The 18,503-nt window shown below is 39.7% G+C and overlaps 2 protein-coding genes across 2 annotated transcripts in view; both read left to right on the forward strand.

The window, feature by feature from the left end:
* LOC121009407 (cytochrome P450 2G1-like) overlaps window positions 1-3,087 on the forward strand; it is a 40,765-nt gene extending 37,678 nt beyond the window's left edge. Inside the window, exon 9 of the mRNA XM_040442513.1 lies at window positions 1,964-3,087. Within this exon, the coding sequence (XP_040298447.1) occupies window positions 1,964-2,157 (194 nt within the window). The 3' untranslated portion in view covers window positions 2,158-3,087. The remainder of the gene's footprint in view (window positions 1-1,963) is intronic.
* Window positions 3,088-10,970: 7,883 nt separating this feature from the next.
* LOC121009427 (cytochrome P450 2B11-like) lies at window positions 10,971-18,207 on the forward strand. Its single transcript, XM_040442539.1, has 9 exons — window positions 10,971-11,245; window positions 14,464-14,626; window positions 14,703-14,852; window positions 15,474-15,634; window positions 15,763-15,939; window positions 16,182-16,323; window positions 16,527-16,711; window positions 17,257-17,398; window positions 17,621-18,207. The coding sequence occupies exons 1-9, from the start codon at window positions 11,072-11,074 to the stop codon at window positions 17,803-17,805; spliced, it is 1,479 nt and encodes a 492-aa protein (XP_040298473.1). The 5' UTR covers window positions 10,971-11,071; the 3' UTR covers window positions 17,806-18,207.
* Window positions 18,208-18,503: the final 296 nt, after the last annotated feature.

Below are 18,503 nucleotides of genomic sequence, written 5' to 3' on the forward strand. Positions count from 1 at the left end.
CACCAACAAAACTTCCACCCTATCCCGTAGTTTCTAAAATGGGGTCATTTTTTTGGAATTTCTACTCTAGGGGTGCATCAGGGGGGCTTCAAATGGGACATGGTGTCAAAAAAACCAGTCCAGCAAAATCTGCCTTCCAAAAACCGTATGGCATTCCTTTCCTTCTGCACCCTGCCGTTTGCCCGTACAGCAGTTTACGACCACATATGGGGTGTTTCTGTAAACTACAGAATCAGGGCCATAAATATTGAGTTTTGTTTGGCTGTTAACCCTTGCTTTGTTACTGGAAAAAATTGATTAAAATGGAAAATTTGCCCAAAAATTTAAATTCTGAAATTTCATCTCCATTTGACAATAACTCTTGTGGAACACCTAAAGGGTTAACAACGTTTGTAAAATCAGTTTTGAATACCTTGAGGGGTGTAGTTTCTTAGATGGGGTCACTTTTATGGAGTTTCTACTCTAGGGGTGCATCAGGGGGGCTTCAAATGGGACATGGTGTAAAAAAAAACAGTCCAGCAAAACCTGCTTTCCAAAAACCGTATGGCATTCCTTTCCTCCTGCGCCCTGCCGTGTGCCCGGCAGCGGTTTTCAACTACATATGGGGTGTTTCTGTAAACTACAGAATCAGGGCCATAAATTTTGAGTTTTCTTTGGCTGTTAACCCTTGCTTTGTAACTGGAAAAAAAATATTAAAATGGAAAATCTGCCAAAAAAGTGAAATTTTGAAATTATATCTCTATTTTCCATTAATTCTTGTGGAACACCTAGAGGGTTACGACATTTGTAAAAATCAGTTTTGAATACCTTGAGGGGTGTAGTTTCTAGAATGTGGTCATTTTTGGGTGGTTTCTATTATGTAAGCCTCGCAAAGTGACTTCAGACCTGAACTGGTCCCTAAAAATTGGGTTTTTGAAAATTTCTGAAAAATTTCAAGATTTGCTTCTAAGCCTTGTAACATCCCCAAAAAATAAAATATCATTCCCAAAATGTAAAGTAATAACTATTTTAGAGGTATTACTATGTATTATAGAAGTAGAGAAATTGAAACTTGGAAATTTGCTATTTTTTTCAAATTTTTCAATTTTTTTTTTACAAATGTTTGGAAAATTTGGTATTTTTTTATAAATAATTTTTTTTTTTTTTACTTCATTTACCAGTGTCATGAAGTACAATATGTGTTGAAAAAACAATCTCAGAATGGCCTGGATAAGTCAAAGCGTTTTAAAGTTATCATCACTTAAAGTGACACTGGTCAGATTTGTAAAAAATAGCCTGGTCCTTAAGGTGAAATAAGGCTGTGTCCAAAAGGGGTTAATGTGTATGGAACGCTTTACGCATGGTCTGTTGAAAGACTGTGGCCCTGATTTATCTAGACCAGCAGGTGCTACATTGGTCTTGATGGTCCCTGCTCCACCAAAAAAGGCATTACTTTATGACAAGCTGCAGGCCTTGTCATAAATTAAATGCCTCCTCTGGACATGCATCAGACAGAAATCTACTTCAGCTTGCAGCTGATATAGAGGTAAGTCATCATTTATGCCAGTTTTTAGCATAAATGATTATGTGCTGGGACTGATGGCCTGTCCATGCATTGCCCTCACCATGCCCCCTTCTTCGGAGACTGGCGAGGTTGGCTTGAAAACACTTTTTACGATTAGGTTTATTCACAATGGTGTTTAAAAAGTCGCAAAACCAAGTTTTGAAACTTTTTTTTTTACACTCAAAGCAAGGCATAAGGAGTTAGTCTATCGCCCAGTATATTCCTGAAGAGATGTTACCTTGGACCTTTCTAGCCACAGAATCAGTGGTGTCCTAATTTCTGGACCTACAACTATATTTACAATTATGCACGCTCTCAGGTGCCAAGGTCTGTGTATGACCAATATCTCTGATCCTACTATAGCTACACCTCTGGTTGAAGTTTAACTATCCTTACATTGTTCCTCTTGCCTCCCTCCAGGAAAGAGAGCCTGTCCCGGTGAAGGCTTGGCACGTATGGAGTTATTCCTATACCTGACATCCATCCTTCAGAAGTTTGACATACGCTCTGATATACCTCCAGAAGACATAGACCTCTCCCCTGAATATAGCGGCTTTGGAAAAATGGCTCCAACCTTCCAAATGAGATTTTCCCCTATAATAGAAACCGAGTGAAGTTCCTAAAATTTTGGCTTTATTTTTTCACCACAATGCACAGAATATTTTGATACCTCACTTTTTTAGGATCATAAATGGATGTTATTGTCTTTTTATGTCTATGTTATTGTCTTTTTATGTCCATGTCTAATAATCTAGAGATTTATCATGACAAGATTTTTAAAGAATATTTAAAATCTGTTTTGCAAGAATTTGTGGCAGTCTAACACTTCTCTCTTGAGATGATACTCCACTTTCTACACCAACCCCTTACTGGAGTAAGATACCGACATTATTTACATCTTTTTAAAAAGTCACAGTCAATAAATGTGGTGTAAAACATCTCAAAAGTCTAACCAAACTTTCCCACTCAATTTTTAAAACAGGAATAAAGTCGAATTTACACAGCCAGATGTTCTGGCAATTGTCTGTAATGATTGTTTCTATGAATGCTTGTTTCTGATAATCTGCCCTTATAAACGTGCCGCATATCACCCGAACAAGCAAAACGCTCATTCATCCGGTGAAAAGATCTGAGGTGCAGACTCCTCAATCATCATTCCTGGGCAGCAGATTGTGATGTCTAAACAGAACTTTGCAGCTCAGGAACAATTATTTTGTAGCAGTAGCCATCACTCATCATGCTGTGGAGGTGATCGCTGTACGGAAATGCCATGCTTCACCTCCACTTAACGAGCAGCCAATTGTTGGGAAGGAACGCTTCCTTCCTGAAATCTGGCTGCTCCTCGCAGCATCTAAATGCACTGTAAGGCTTCTGTTTTTACCACGCAAGTGCAATGCGTTTTGACGCGTTTTTTACACGCGTGAAAAAAAACTTGAAGGTTTACAAACAACATCTCCTAGCAACCATCAGTGAAAAAAGCATTGCCCCCCGACTGCACTCGGATGCGATGCATTTTTCCCTGAAGCCCCCTTCACTTCTATGGGACCAGGGCTGTGTGAAAAATGCAGAATACAGAACATGCTGCGATTCTCACTCAATGCAGAAATGATGCATGAAAAAAAAACGCTCATGTACACAGACTCATTGAAATGAATGGGTCAGGATTCAGTGCCGGTGCTATGCGTTCACCATTGACGCATTCACGCATTGCACCCTCGCGGAAAACTCGCTTGTGTGAAAGGGGCCTAAGTGGTGTAAAAAAAAACAAAATGTTGCAAATAAGCTCAAAAATTCTTAAATCCTTTTTCTTTGTGGCTTTTTGAAGTCATAATTCTGGAGTACAGGGCTTGATAAATTATCACCTTAATATCTGAGAAGTGGTTACAAAAATATTACAGGTTAGAATTATTATTTTTTTTTACATAAAAACCCTAAATTAAATCTATATTTGTGTCTGATATTTTCAATCATTTCTTTTTATATGCAAAGTGGTCTAAGTTACGGGAAATGGGTCCTGGCTAAGATTGGTGTTATTTTTCCTCTTTTTTATTAGCATTTTTTTGTATACTTTTAGGCCAGTTTCACTTATAATTTTATAATTAAAACTTGCCCCACAAAATAAAGAAAAAACATTTCTGGCACATTATTAATACTATTACATTTTTACCCTAAATTTATCCCCTGCAATCAGATATATGTTCAGACCAGGTTGCGCATGTGCTTCTATTCGTGATGAGTCCTGCATTTTCTTCATGGAAGGAATTATCTTGTTCCTGGCCATATTCTTGCTTTTACACATGTTCCTTTTACCCATTGCCGGAACTCCAATGATGTTCAATTGGGGACAAAAGTCTATACCATGGTTATTAAGATCAATTTGCTATGTCGCGTATTCAGAGTTTCTCCCTTGTTTTTATACTATGTAATGCTATGTCCTCTTTTGCTAAGTATGTTCTCATGCTGTTTTATATTTGAAAATTCAATAAAAAGATTTTAAAAACAAAGGAATATTCTCAAACTGTGATCCTTTCAAAAAATGATATAAGGCTATTTTCACACTTGCGGCAGTGTGATCCGGCAAGCAGTTCCGTCGTCGGAACTGCCTGCCGGATCCGCCGATCTGGATGTGACTGAAAGCATTTGTGAAACGCATCCGGATGCAGATCCGTCTCACAAATGCATTTTTACATTGTAGGGTGGTAGACAGAAATGAGGAAGAATGTGTAGGGAGGTGCACCACCACCTTTCCCCTTGGGCTGTGTCTTGTATTGCAGCTCGGGAACAAAATTCCCAAATTTTCTAATTTTCTGGGGGGGGGGGGGGGGGTGGAGCAGACTTTTTTTTTTAAATCCCTTACAACTTAAGATATTGGAAGGATGAACCATATTGCTTATTGAAATCACTCAGAGAAAAGTAGTCAAGTGTTTGTAAGGTGTTCTGAATAGCTGTCCTGGATTAGAAAAACATGACTGCTTTATTAAAGAAAAAAAAAACATGCCACACCAGCTTACAGGTTGCATGTGGTATTACAGTTCATCTTTATTCATGTCAATGGAGCTGAGATACAACCCACCCGATCTTTGCACACATGTATTCACACTGGAGCAGCATTCAATGCCCTCTTCAGTCTAGGATGAATCACCTTCCCTGGCTGTCATAAACAAGGATATGTGCTGGAGTTAGAAGTTACAGCATCATCTCTGTGTAGTATTAGATTTGAGATACAAAGGACTTCTAAAGTCTCTTCTTCACCCATTGTGAAGACCACAACATCTATGAGATATTTTTTAGATGGCCCAGCCTAAGGCCTTATCTACATTTTCATGACAATATCCATAGCAAGATGGTCAGTGTTCAATCTGTGAAGATGTCTGTGAAAGGACTGATGTTAGTCTGTGTGTCCATTTTTGACCTCCATGGGTCATCCATATTTGATTTGCACTGCTTGGCTGAAAAATAGGATTTCCAGAGGATCTTCTACCCATGGTCGGGGAAAATCTCTAACAAAACACAGATCCTATCCTTGTCAGTGGTTTTTACTGACCTCTAGACTTCAATTGGCGTGTCTGGTCTGCATCATGGACCAAAGCAGTGGATTCTTCCGTTGTTTTTACACTGACCCATGGTAATAAACACATTAAAATGAATGGACACATGTGCTGTCTGCAGAGAACTTGGACATGCACACATCCAGGATTCACTGATATATGAAAAAGTTTAAAGAGTGTGAACAAAAGGGAGAGATAGTCATGGAACTGAAAAAAAAAGATTTGCTGTGGATTTTACCCGCGGAGTTAAACACCCACAGCGGTATTAGTACAAATGTCACCCATATACACACATTCCATACTGAAAAACCAACATTCTGAGTGTTTTCAAATCCCCACAACAGGTTTTCATCACTTTCAATGTAGCAGGGTAAAATCCATGGTGAGTCTGCAGCAGATGTTGCTTTGTGATACATGGTGATTTTGTTGCAGATTTGCCACTTTGCATTAATTTCCAAATCAGAAACTTTCTTGCTAGGGGTAGACTTAGGCCTCGTTCACATCACCGTTTCTCCTTTCCGTTCTCCGGCTCCTGCATGCAGGACTTTCGTCTCCGCTCAAAAACCATGTTCTGAGCGGACACAGAACGGACCCTATTATAGTCTATGGGGTCTTTAGGCTCCGTTACGCTCTGTTAGGTCGCAGTTATCTGCAGAATCCGTCCTTTCCGTTCTCCTGCTCCTCAACGGAGCCGGAGAACGGAAAGGAGAAACAGTGATGTGAACGAGGCCTTATTCTAAATGTAAAAAAAAAATTGAAATATAGAAATAAATACCCAGGATTTTTTTTTAAGTAAACAAGTTTTATTAAATAAATGTCTCATAAAGCCAAAAAATAGTATAGAATAAAGATTATAATTAGAGATGAAAAAAGTTTTCAAAAATTCGTCTCAGATGATTCGCCAAATCTTTCCCCAAAATTTGCTTCATTTCGTATTAATTTGTCACAAAGGGCGTTAAATCAGCTATATCCCGGCTTGCAGGAAGAGTGTATCTCGGTATACATCACTGGGCATTTCAGCCACATGCATAGCTAGTCCTTTCTTGTAGTGTAACAGTTACTGTGCGTCAGTATATGGATGTGCACATATTCGTAAAGGCCAGCAACAGTCCTAGCTAACCCCTAGCTAAACCAAAAGAAAAGCAAACAGTAGTCTTTAGTAAAACGAAAAATAACTCTGTGCGCCCCGGCACGACCTGTGTCCCAATGACTCTTTAGTGGAGCAAAAGAAGGACATGGAGGCAGCACCAATAAAGTAGTGGAGAATAAAAAAGGTTCTTATAAGCCATGTTGTGGCAGTGCAAACACATGCCTTTGAATCACTTCTGTAAAATGTTGGTGCGTTACTATTAGAGAATTTGAGAATCAAGGCATAATATAATTGCTTATCTATTAAACAAGTTAGACAGCCCAAGAACACTAAATTTGATAGCTTATTCACTCCAAATTGAGAATGAAGGCATATAATAGAATTTCTTATCTATTAAACAAACTGGAAACCCCAATAACAGTAGAACTAGACAACTTATTCAATATAATTTGAGAATGAAGGCCTAAAAGATTGCTTATCTATTAAACAAAGTGGACACTCCAATAACAGTAGAATTAGACAGCTTATTCACCCCAATTTGAGAATGAAAGCTTATCAATTAAACAAGGAGGACACTGTTTAATTAGATAGCTATGTACCCTACACAGGGATTGATGCAAACTGTGCTTTCTCCTATGGATCCCTTCCATTTCAGATTACAGTCCCTGCACTGTCCCTGCAGTCTTCCAATGCTCTCCCTACAATCTCCCTACACTGTCCCTGCACTGTCCCTATCCAATATTCCACAATTCAAACGTTTTAGCAACACTGTCCCTAGCGCTTGTCGCATCTTTCCCTATGCTCAGTTCACAGTGAAATGGTGGAGACTGCGTGGGATGAGGCTTTTAAATGACTGTGATATCACAGGGGCTGGCTAACTGCTGTTTGTCTGTCTGCACGGCATTGTGGTTGATCTCGCATTCCCGGGCTTCTTACTTTCGCTTTGTAACACGTGTAGCCTCAATTTTAGGAAAAAAATATATTTGTTACCACAAGGTGCGAGGAAATTCGGATTTGTTGCGAATCTAATTTTTCCTAAACTTCGGATGGAATTCCACTTCGGATGCTTAGATTTGCTCAATACTAATTATAATGCATTTAATAAGACACCTGTTAAATGGTGAGCAGCCATAAAAGAAATGGTGGAAAACATGCTCTTATATTTGCATTTTGTTCCCAAGAACAAATAAATTAAATGTATCCCAACATGTTACTAATGAAAAAGAACATAATAAAATATAAATATAAAGCTGTTGAAATATAGAGCGCTAAAAAGGAAAAAAATACTATGGTTTTGAAAGCCAAAATGTGATACAATCTACATGGGATAAAGGGGATGTCTAGGATTAAAGATGTGGAACTGTGTTTGAAAGACAGCAACTGTGTTTTTCTAATCCTGGACCACCCCTTTAAGTAATAATATAATATGCTATTATGCTATGCTAATATATAAAGCAGCTAAGTAAAGAAAAACGAGTGGCCATCATTACTTTAAGAAATGAAGGTCAGTCAGTCAGCCGGAAAATTGGGAAAACTTTGAAAGTAAGGGCTATTTGACCATGAAGGAGACTGATGGGGTGCTGTGCCAGATGACCTGGCCTCCACAGTCACCGGACCTGAACCCAATCGAGATGGTTTGGGGTGAGCTGGACCGCAGAGTGAAGGCAAAAGGGCCAACAAGTGCTAAGCATCTCTGGGAACTCCTTCAAGACTGTTGGAAGACCATTTCAGGGGACTACCTCTTGAAGCTCATCAAGAGAATGCCAAGAGTGTGCAAAGCAGTAATCAAAGCAAAAGGTGGCTACTTTGAAGAACCTAGAATATGACATATTTTCAGTTGTTTCACACTTGTGTGTTATGTAGATTGTAAGCCCTCACGGGCAGGGCCCTCTCTCCTTTTGTACCAGTTTGTAACTCGTCTTGTTTATGATTAGTTCAATTGTCTGTATTATGTATGTGCACCGCTTATCACATGTACAGCGCTATGGAATGAATGGCGCTTTAATAATAAATAATAATAATAATAATGTATATAATTCCACATGTGTTAATTCATAGTTTTGATGCCTTCATTGTCATGAAAATAAAGAAAACTCTTTGAATGAGAAGGTGTGTCCAAACTTTTGGTCTGTACTGTATATATATAGAAAAACAAAAAAAGTAGCAGCACACTACTGAATGCACTAAGACTGAGTGAACAGGTGAATGTGTGAACAGGGTCAAATACATGACTCCCATACTTACTATTAAGCAGGGAAGAAGCTCTTAGCGCATATTATTGATCAAAAATATGTCGGGCCCATCACCAGATGTCAAGATAGCTTCTTATCACATGGGACCTATCTGCTTAATAGTAAGTATTGGAGTCATGTATTTGACCCTGTTCACACATTCACCTGTTCACTCAGTCTTAGTGCATTCAGTGGTGTGCTGCTACTTTTTTTGTTTTTCTACATTGTTGCCTGTTAGCTTGCACCTGCGATTGTCTCTGGAGTTGCTGTTCCGCTTTTCCGTACGTGTATGTATATATATATATATATATATATATATATGCAAAAAAAGTAAGGCAGCACTCCGGTCTTCAAGTGAAAGTGGATCTTTTATTGCACCCAACAACTGTTGGGTGCAATAAAAAATCCCCTTTCACTTGAAAACCGGAGTGCTGCCTTACTTTTTTTGCTTCAATTCATCGTTTATAGTCCAGTAACCATTGGGGCGTTGCACACGGCATACATAAAGGACTTCTGTCACCCCATTTAGCAATTTTCAGTATCAGACATTAGCTATTTGCTAACCTCAGTTGAGTCCATATATATCACTGTTACCTCTCTCTGTGCTGTATATTATTTTAAAATCTTACTTGTATAATATGCTAATTACTTCACTACCAGCAAGTTGGGCGGTTACTTGCTGGTAGCCGCCGCATCCTCGGACTATAAACACGCCCCCTCCTCCACTTGATAGACAGGGCCAGCGAGCGCTCCCCTCCCGCTGGCCCTGTCTGCCCATGAAATCCCACGCCTGCGCGGTACCGGTCCTCATTCGGCGCAGGCGCTCTGAGAGAAGGACTCTTGCTTCGCCCGCTCCTTCCTCAGTGTGCCTGCGCCGATGATGTCAGCCTACACCCGGAAAAGAAGACTGCCGGCATTGCTTCTTTTCCAGGTGTAGGCTGACATCATCGGCGCAGGCGCACTGAGGAAGGAGCGCCTGCGCCGAATGAGGACCGGTACGGCGCAGGCGCGGGATTTCATGGGCAGACAGGGCAGCGGGAGGAGGAGAGCGCTCGCTGGCCCTGTCTATCAAGTGGAGGAGGGGGCATGTTTATAGTCCGAGGATGCGGCGGCTACCAGCAAGTAACCGCCCAACTTGCTGGTAGTGAAGTAATCAGCATATTATACAAGTAAGATTTTTTAAGAGATTACAGCACAGAGAGAGGTAAGAGTGATATATATGGACTCAACTGATGCAAATAGCAAATGTCCGATACTGAAAATTGCTAAATGGGGGGGTGACAGAAGCCCTTTAAGAGTGCTGCTGTTAACTTTTCTTCATATATATATATTAGGTATAGGAAAATAATTATCGATCAATTATGTCATTAATTACACATGGCTGTTTTGTATCATGTTCACTGATTTGATGAATTGTTTGGGTTAAATATATAATTCACTTTGTACTTGTGTTCAATGCTTGAGAAAGGCTCTATTGTTGAGCCGAAACGTTGCTTCCCTTTGTTGCCACATGGGTGAATAAATTTTGTTCTCTACCTGGACTGCTGTCCGATTTTCCTCTTTTATATATATATATATATATATAATATATATATATTTATTTATATATACATTTATTTATTTATATATAAATCTATATATTTTCATGTATTATCTGGTGGCCAATTTATTTTGATTTGTTGGTGATGTAGTGGTCATAAATATAATTATTATTGGTAGAACGTTTTTTGTATAAAATATTTATTCTTCTAATGCTCCCATGATCATTTTTGGTATCAGTGGGAATAAAGCGCTGGCCAATTAGGCAAATACTTACCACGTAGGAGGATCCAGCGACGTCACAGCTCTCTCCTTCCTCTTCTCTGCGATGCCGGCTGTATTCAGCGCAGGCGCAGTGAGGAAGCCAGCAGCCGGCGAGCGTCCTTCACTCACTGCGCCTGTGCCGAATACTGAACAGGGCGGCGCAGGCGCGAGATTTCATCGGCAGACAGGGCCAGCAGGAGGAGACCAATGCTGGCCTGGCCCTGTCAATCAAATGAACAAGGGCGTTGAAAGAGGTGTGCGAACAGACCCTCTAGGAGTAGGTGCAACGCCCCCCCCCCCCCTGCTCCTAGAGGCTAATTAGCATATAATAAAAGTTAAAATTGTGCAGTAAGGGGCGTAACCATAAGCATAAGAATAGGCTAGTTAGGGTCTGCTGACACTTGCACATTGCTAATGTCAGCCAGTTTAATAGGGTTAATCCTGGTGACAGAAACCCTTTAATCTATTTGATTCATGTATGTTGCACCGTGAGTAGAATTTTAAAGTGGAAACTTGTAGATTCCATGTAGAACATTGAATTGCATCTGTGTTATTTTCAATATGACTTTATTGCTATTACTAATTGCTCGGTGAATGCACATAGGGCTGAGTATTTTTAGCTTTCTGTCATCACTATAGTATTGGGTAATATGACCAGCTTGTGCTTGGTCAATTTCAAAATAATGTGAATAGTTGCCAACATTTCTCAGTAGAAAATGATCATGTTCCTGTCCCCTAGTTATATGACCAGGAGGGCACGAGTCAGGTCCACCTGAGCCCCTACCTAGGAGATTGTATAAAAGAGCAATCGGAGATTAGCAACATTAGACCTCTCCAGAAGAGACCAAGAGTGACCATGCTTCTTGTCCCAGCTGTTCTCCTTATTGTCCTAATATGTCTGGTCTGGACAATATGGTTAAAAGGAAAACCTAAGGACCATCCACATCTGCCACCAGGTCCTCGTCCATTTCCAGTGGTTGGTAACATTCTGCAAGTAAACCCTCGGGAGCTCTTACACTCACTCGAAAAGGTAAGCCGTGGGGGTACCTATATAAAGATGGTTGTATACAAATATAAAATGTAAAGGGCTTCATTTTAATTATGGGATAATATGAGACACTTACAGGAGTCATACAGCATTACAGGAAAGAGTGAAAGGCAGGAAGCTGCAATACCATGCTCAGCCCATAGACAGGGCTGGCACTGTTTCTAGAGAAGAAAAGCTGAAGAAGAAAATACTTATACTTTGGCTTACTTTAAGTTATATCCATACATCATAAAGAGAAGGCTCATGTGAGAGGTTATTGGTCATGTCTTATTATCTATGAACCACACTGAGCATTAGGATAAATGAATGATGCCCATTTGTTTCATGACTCTGAAGTCCTAATGAAGGAAATGATAAATCCCAGCAACCGACCAACAAAATATCTGATTGCGTAGTAAAAGTGAAGTAGTTACCCAAGGTAAGCAATCAGATTCCACCTCCAATATTTCCAAGTCCTTTTGGACAACTATGCTACTTTTCCTTTGCACAATTTGTACTTTATCTTGGAGTATTTTGAAAAACTTTTGATCAGTTCTCTAAATCAATATTCTATAAATGCCATTGTTAAATCTCCTCAATCTCCTACAAATCAATTGGAGGGACAAACCTGTCACCCATTTTATGTCCGCAAGTTCTGGCCCAACCGTGTAAACATACTCTAATGCAAATTATACTGTTAACTTAGGTCATAAGACTCATGTTGGGGCTAGGAAGCGGGGCCGTAATATAGACGAAGAAATGTGCCTGCAATATGCTTGTGTGTAACTGATCTAAATGTGATAGAAAAAGTCTAAGACAAAAAAGTTTTCCCAATCACTTTGTAACCAGGGCATGTAAGGTGAAAATGATTCTGGGACTTTGATCCAAAGCGATTTTCTGGAGTGTGGTGCCAGGTTCAGCCCTTTACTGTATGTCAAGAATGCCCTAAATGTTGCATTATTGCCAACTGTTTAGTCACTCATTAACTCCATCTAAATATTCACATGTGAAATTTATGTAAAGTTGCCACAATCTACTTCTAATGAAACTACCAACAGAATATTTTATTCTAACACTAAATCTATCCATACCCTTTAGACACCCACATATACATAGGTACACTAAAGCTTCACCTGTAGCCTTTACAATAAAACAGTGCCATTTAACTCAACAGCTCCAGGTTCCATTGCTCTACATACAATATTTGTAGTGGGGTCAAGTGCTGTTGAGTAAGAATAGCCTACTGACCGTGTGGATCCTGCAGTTTCTTGAAAGAATAAAGTATGAAGTGTACACAATATATATACACTGCTCAAAAAAGTAAAGGGAACACAAAAATAATACATCCTAGATCTGAATTAATTAAATATTCTTCTGAAATACTTTGTTCTTTACATAGTTGAATGTGCTGAAAACAAAATCACACAAAAATAAAAAAATGGAAATCAAATTTTTCAACCCATGGAGGTCTGGATTTGGAGTCACACTCAAAATGAAAGCGGAAAAACACACTACAGGCTGATCCAACTTTGATGTAATGTCCTTAAAACAAGTCAAAATGAGGCTCAGTAGTGTGTGTGGCCTCCACGTGCCTGTATGACCTCCCTACAACGCCTGTGCATGCTCCTGATGAGGTGGCGGACGGTCTCCTGAGGGATCTCCTCCCAGACCTGGACTAAAGCATCTGCCAACTCCTAAACAGTCTGTGGTGCAACGTGACGTTGGTGGATAGAGCGAGACATGATGTCCCAGATGTGCTCAATTGGATACAGGTCTGGGGAACGGGTGGGCCAGTCCATAGCATCAATGCCTTCGTCTTGCAGGAACTGCTGACACACTCCATCCACATGAGGTCTAGCATTGTCTTGCATTAGGAGGACCCCAGGCCTAACTGCACCAGCATATGGTCTCACAAGGGGTCTGAGGATCTCATCTCGGTACCTAATGGCAGTCAGGCTACCTCTGGCGAGCACATGAAGGGCTGTGCGGCCCTCCAAAGAAATGCCACCCCACACCATTACTGACCCAATGCCAAATCGGTCATGCTGGAGGATGTTACAGGCAGCAGAAAGTTCTCCACGGCGTCTCAAGACTCTGTCACGTCTGTCACATGTGCTCAGTGTGAACCTGCTTTCATCTGTGAAGAGCACAGGGCGCCAGTGGCGAATTTGCCAATCTTGGTGTTCTCTGGCAAATGCCAAACGTCCTGCACGGTGTTGGGCTGTAAGCACAACCCCCACCTGTGGATGTCAGGCCCTCATATCACCCTCATGGAGTCTGTTTCTGACCGTTTGAGCAGACACATGCACATTTGTGGCCTGCTGGAGGTCATTTTGCAGTGCTCTGGCAGTGCTCCTCCTGTTCCTCCTTGCACAAAGGCGGAGGTAGCGGTCCTGCTGCTGGGTTGTTGCCCTCCTACGGCCTCCTCCACGTCTCCTGATGTACTGGCCTGTCTCCTGGTAGCGCCTCCATGCTCTGGACACTACGCTGACAGACACAGCAAACCTTCTTGCCACAGCTTGCATTGATGTGCCATCCTGGATAAGCTGCACTACCTGAGCCACTTGTGTGGGTTGTAGACTCCGTCTTATGCTACCACTAGAGTGAAAGCACAGCCAGCATTCAAAAGTGACCAAAACATCGGCCAGGAAGCATAGGAACTGAGAAGTGGTCTGTGGTCACCACCTGCAGAACCACTCCTTTATTGGGGGTGTCTTGCTAATTGCCTATAATTTCCACCTGTTGTCTATCCCATTTGCACAACAGCATGTGAAATTGATTGTCACTCAGTGTTGCTTCCGAAGTGGACAGTTTGATTTCACAGAAGTGTGATTGACTTGGAGTTACATTGTGTTGTTTAAGTGTTCCCTTTATTTTTTTTGAGCAGTGTATAATGCTACTTTTGATCAGATCAAAAGAGCCCACTCCACTCATGAAGTCATTCTTTCCTGGCTTTGCTATTCCATCCATGAGGGTCTACTCAGGGGTGGCTCCTGCAGTTTTTTTGATGAATAAGAAAGCAGGAGACTTGTATAACAAATAACTTTCTGCAACCTTTGATGGCCTTGATACCTGAGCATTCATGGATCAGACATGAGACACTGAAAATCTATAATAATGGGCTGTAAATCTTTAGAAAATAGAAAATTTTTGAATTACTCGTTTTCTTAGATATATTGCTTGTATGTGGATTTTTACCTCACACTTGATGATCTCTGCAGCTCCGGGAAAAACATGGTCCAATATTCACAGTATATTTAGGTTCTAAGCCAATTGTGATGCTTTGTGGATATGATGTGGTAAAAGAGGCCTTAATAGACAACAAGGATGTATTCAGTGGAAGAGGGAGGATGCCACTGTCTGAATTTGTGGTAAAGGGATACGGTAAGATGTCTATCATTAGTTGTCCACTTGGAACTTGTTATATTTAGGATGCCCAACTTAGCATATTCTCTTTTAGGAATCACAAACAGCAATGGAGAGCGCTGGAAGGAAATGAGACGTTTTGCCCTTGCCACCCTTAGAAATTTTGGGATGGGCAAGAGGAGCATTGAAGAGAGAATTCAGGAGGAGGCTCAGTTTCTTGTGGAGAATGTCAGCAAAACTGAAGGTGTGGTAACATTTCATGTGCCATACTTGTGTCCTATATCATTTAACAAGTCATTCTTATGTTGGCACTAGTTACAACTCATATACAGTATTTTGCATTGGAATTCAGTTACCATATTAAATGGCTTGAGTAGAACCAAAGCAATGGTTCTCTTAACATTGATTATTTTCTTTATCTTGCCACTTTCGTTGGCTACTCAGTAAACTGGTCAATGGGGTTTCTTGTGATGGCTGAAGAAGCCGATCATATTTATGGGAAATCATTTGAAACCCACTTTTTTTTGTTTGAAACTGTATATTATGTAGACTCAAAAACAGATTACAGACAGTGGGCTAAGTGCTCTGTTTCTAATACTCCAAATTTGTTGAATGTTCCAATGACCTTCAAAAAGCCTTCTATTTGTATTACTGTACAAATAGGTCTTACTACTTACATCACTAATCTATATGATATAACCTCAGTCACATCTGACAGGACTTCTAGTTCCTTGACAAAAAAATGATTTTGTACTTTTTTTAAAATGTTATAAATAGCTGTGTACTGAAGGGTCAAATCAAAAGCAAAAAGGGTAGCCTCACCGGATAGTATAATTAATATATGCTTTCTTTTCAATCTCCATAGGGAAAATGTTTGACCCTACTTTTATCCTCAGCTCTGCAGTATCCAACATTATCTGCTCTATTGTTTTCGGGAAGAGGTTTAGTTACACAGATGAACATTTTCTGTCTCTTCTCAAAAATATAAATGGGGCTCTTCAATTTATGACTTCTGCATGGGGTTTGGTGAGCACAAATGTTTTCTTTTTTTCTACTTTTTTGTAACTTATGGCTAAAGATTACTTTTTGGCATTAGATCTCATGTCAATATCTCTCAGTAAAACTCATTAACATGATCAATTTTAATATTCTAGATCTTCTACTACCTTCAGGGGCCTCTGAGATATATTCCTGGTCCTCACAAGAAAGGTATTAAGAATCTAATCAACCTCAAAGCATTCATTCAAGATAACATTGATGAGAGTGTGAACACACTCAACCCTAATTCTCCACGGCACTTTATTGATAGCTTTCTGATTAAGATGCAAGAGGTAAGAGACAATATTCTTTTATTTTAGGTGACTCTGTTTGAGAACTTGCATGTTATGTGTATTCTGTTCAAGATTTCTTCCCTTCCCTTTTGATATGCTGGAAATAACCGTTCACCAAATCATTGGCTGAGATGGGCAATATTTGGTGGTCCATATGTACAAGGCAGCCATCCTTCTTGTTTAGTAGATAAGTTATTTGAATCTCTGTACGCAACCATAGCCTCCTATCTCTCTTTGTACAGGATAAACAAAATCCAGCCTCAGAATTCCATAATGAGAATCTTATCGGATCTACCATGAACTTGTTCTTTGCTGGGACGGAAACTACTAGTACCACCCTTCGATATGGCTTCCTTGCTCTACTAAAATATCCTCACATTCAAGGTAAAAAAATTAAGATCACATTTATACTTGAAGTCTATTCTGTCTCACCAGAGTATTACATACAGTTTAAGAACTGGTTATTATTTCCACTAATAATATTTTAAATCATAGAACTACTGTAAATTGTGCATAATTATAACTTCTTTGCCAAAGACTAATATTTCTCTCCAGACCAATTAACTTGAAATTTATATCCTTTTCAGCAAAAATCCAGGATGAAATTAACCATGTGATAGGAGATCATCATCCATCAGCAGAAGATCGAACCAAAATGCCTTACACTGAAGCTGTGATCTGTGAGATCCAACGGTTCAGTGATATTGTTCCCACAGGGGTTCCCCGATCTACAATTGAGGATGTCTCATTTCGAGGTTACACTATCCCAAAGGTACACACTTTGGTTTAAAGACAAAGAAAGACCACACACCAGACCAAACCAGGGCACATACAGTGTCAGCTACTGTTCACATCATGTTTAGGCTGTAATATTGGCCCAAAAAAAATGATATTCAGTGGAAACAGTGAAGGCCAAAAAACTGTTATTCTGGAACTGCCAACAACAGTATACATAAGCCCATAAATTTCCTACATTTATGTGTAGAATAAATTATGGACATTAGGTGCAATAATCATTTTACCACACCATCTGACCATCAAAAATAATCTGAAGTCATTTGTTGTTATGTTCATATAGACTGTCCTCTATAATAGTTTGTTCCACGGTATGATGGCAACAGCCGTATTTTTTTAGGTGGCTAGTATTGTTGTCTTGCAGTTCCAAGGTTCAAATTTATCCTAATTTTTGCCGTCTTTGTGTAGTTTTCTTGGGGACTAATGTGAATGATTATAATGTCTGTACCGTGCTGCAGAATACGCAGCCTAAACATTACACTTAAAGAACTGATCTAATCCCCTTCTTTCTTAAACTTTCAGGGCACAGATGTGATGCCATTATTGACCACTGTACTGAAGGACCCTGAACAATTTCCACAGCCAGAGCTCTTCTCTCCGGATCGGTTTCTGGATGATAATGGGGCAGTAAAGAAACATGCAGCACTTTTGCCATTCTCTGCAGGTAAAACACGTTTGTTGCTTAGTGAAGAGCTCTTATCTTGAGGAAACATCCATTTACTTGGAAAGTCAAGTTCTTCGCCAAGACTGTTTGGAAATTGACTGACCTTTAATTATATGATTACTTTTGAACAAATTTTATAGTTACGCATAAAATGAATCTCCATAAAAAATTGAGAAGCTAAAATTATAAAAATTGTTCTAAATGAAAATTTTTCCCTTGTAGGAAGACGAATGTGTCCAGGAGAAAGCTTAGCTCGTATGGAACTCTTCCTATTCCTGACCACACTCTTACAGAAGTTCACCCTGACCACAGTGGTGCCTACAGACGACATAGACTTACGTCCTGAGTTTAGCAGCACAGGCCACCTGCCTCGTTACTACAAGATGTCTGCAGTTCCTCGTCACTAACATTTTACCTCTGTTTTACACTTTTCATATTATTATTGTATGAGCTTAATTAAAATAACTTTACTATATTTATTATAAAAGAATATTTAATTAGCTGTTATAAGCCTTTGTCCATCCATCAGTTAACATTAAAAGGCGTTTTATCACCATTAGAGATAGGGTTATCTCTTTTTGATTGATGGGTGTTTCTGAATTGACGGGAGCCCCATACAAAAGCAGGCTCTCTTCGTGCCATGTATAGTGTTTTTGAATGAACTCCCCCCCCCCCCCCGGCAATCTTTTATATAAGAAACCAATGTGTAAGTTGTGTGTATTAGATTTACTACCCTCCATTGGGAACCAATTTATTTATTATGTGCAAATAGAATTTGTAAAAAAAAATATAAATTGTTTTTGCTGAAATACACTGTAAATGTTTTTCTTTTACCATATGTCATTAATAAAACAATGGATTCCTAGACATACACAGGCAAAATAATAAGTAGAGCAGTATCAATAGAAAGACAGTAACCATATAACAACCTAGTTCAATTTTTGTGTGACCCCAGAGTGGTATTACAATTCCTATACCCTGCTACTGTCTTTGATAACCTACCACTAATGTCATCTGTGTATTTACTCCAGGTCCTTTTACACTGTGCATTTATAATGTTATTATGAAACTGTTTTGTAATGTGCCTTGTTCACCAGCAGGTGGT

The sequence above is a fragment of the Bufo bufo genome, chromosome 8, assembly GCF_905171765.1.
Source record: "Bufo bufo chromosome 8, aBufBuf1.1, whole genome shotgun sequence".
Classification (NCBI taxonomy): Eukaryota; Metazoa; Chordata; class Amphibia; order Anura; family Bufonidae; genus Bufo; species Bufo bufo.

Bases quoted from the DNA above. Each gene is read 5' to 3' on its own strand.
- LOC121009427 (XM_040442539.1), top strand. From the start codon at position 11,072: ATGCTTCTTGTCCCAGCTGTTCTCCTTATTGTCCTAATATGTCTGGTC. The intron at 16,324-16,526 runs GTAAAAAAATTA...TATCCTTTTCAG, and splicing joins AAAATATCCTCACATTCAAG to CAAAAATCCAGGATGAAATT. The intron at 16,712-17,256 runs GTACACACTTTG...TTAAACTTTCAG, and splicing joins GAGGTTACACTATCCCAAAG to GGCACAGATGTGATGCCATT.